General features: G+C 45.5%; 1 protein-coding gene across 1 annotated transcript; it reads right to left on the reverse strand.

Moving 5' to 3' along the window:
* Window positions 1-15: 15 nt before the first annotated feature.
* Window positions 16-833, reverse strand: CUNH2orf78 (chromosome unknown C2orf78 homolog; the record flags this gene model as incomplete). Its single annotated transcript, XM_037037392.1, is given in 4 exon segments — window positions 16-241; window positions 243-372; window positions 374-764; window positions 767-833. Coding segments are annotated over 4 exon segments (814 nt in total), but the record flags the coding sequence as incomplete, so codon positions are not given.
* Between the last annotated feature and the right edge of the window lie 130 nt (window positions 834-963).

The following is a 963-nucleotide window of genomic DNA, read 5'->3' on the forward strand; positions in this document are numbered from 1 at the left end:
TAGAAGCAGGCCAACCAGTGTTAGCCACAGCAGGCCGACATGATGCCAGACATAGTCACCTGTGAGGAACTCGTCAAGCTTGAGGCTTGTCCAAGTTAAGAAAAGGCAAAGGTACCAACTTGACCTTGCCAAGAGATGGCAGCTCATACCGAGATGGAGATGAACACTCTTTTTCAGCATCTCCATGTGTTTTCTGGCATGTGAGTTGAGAGTTCTCAGGACCTTTGCCCTCATGCATGGTTATCCAGACATTGTTTGATAGCTGGGGGTGGCTGGGGGCCTTTGGGGTTGCTTGAATTTCCCAGAGCTTGGGAGGAAGACAGTTTAATTTTCTTATCAGTCTTCTTCCCCAGTGCATGGAAAACCTGCAAACTCCAGCGTGTACGTACCTAGGGAGCTTCGAGGCTTTTTGAAGTTCTCTTGGGTCAGATCAGATTGATTTTTACTTTGCTTCATCTTGGGAATTGTTGGCTTCTCTTCACCCTTGATGTTGTTCCGTGACTGCTTGTTCTCTTTAGCTTTCTTGGGGTTGTTGTCATTGTTTCTTTTGTTCTTTTCCTGCCCATGGCTCTTAGATTTCCTGTTCCTGCTGGATGCAGCTTTCTGAGGCTTGCTCTCAGAATGGCTGGCTGTGCTTGCAGGAGCTCTGTCACTGGCTGTGGCATTGCAAATATGCACTTCTCCAAAGCACATGCAATCTGGGCTCTTGGGCTTGATTTTGGCTTTGGGAGCTCCACTAATGGGCTTAGAGCATTTGCGTTTTTCTTCCTGGGTAGATCAGAAGGAACCTTAATGACACATGATATTTTCTACACTCGTTCAACTTGATGACTCTGTTATCTTCGTTTTTTGATCACCTTATGACCTTTGGATTGATTAAGATCATCCAAGAAATTTCTGATGTGTGGAAGGGGAATATTCTCCACCAGTGTAGTCATGTCTATGGAACCATCATTAGATTCA

The sequence above is a fragment of the Sturnira hondurensis genome, unplaced genomic scaffold (genome assembly GCF_014824575.4).
Source record: "Sturnira hondurensis isolate 20B ecotype Veracruz unplaced genomic scaffold, ASM1482457v3 Scaffold0023268, whole genome shotgun sequence".
Lineage (NCBI taxonomy): Eukaryota > Metazoa > Chordata > Mammalia > Chiroptera > Phyllostomidae > Sturnira > Sturnira hondurensis.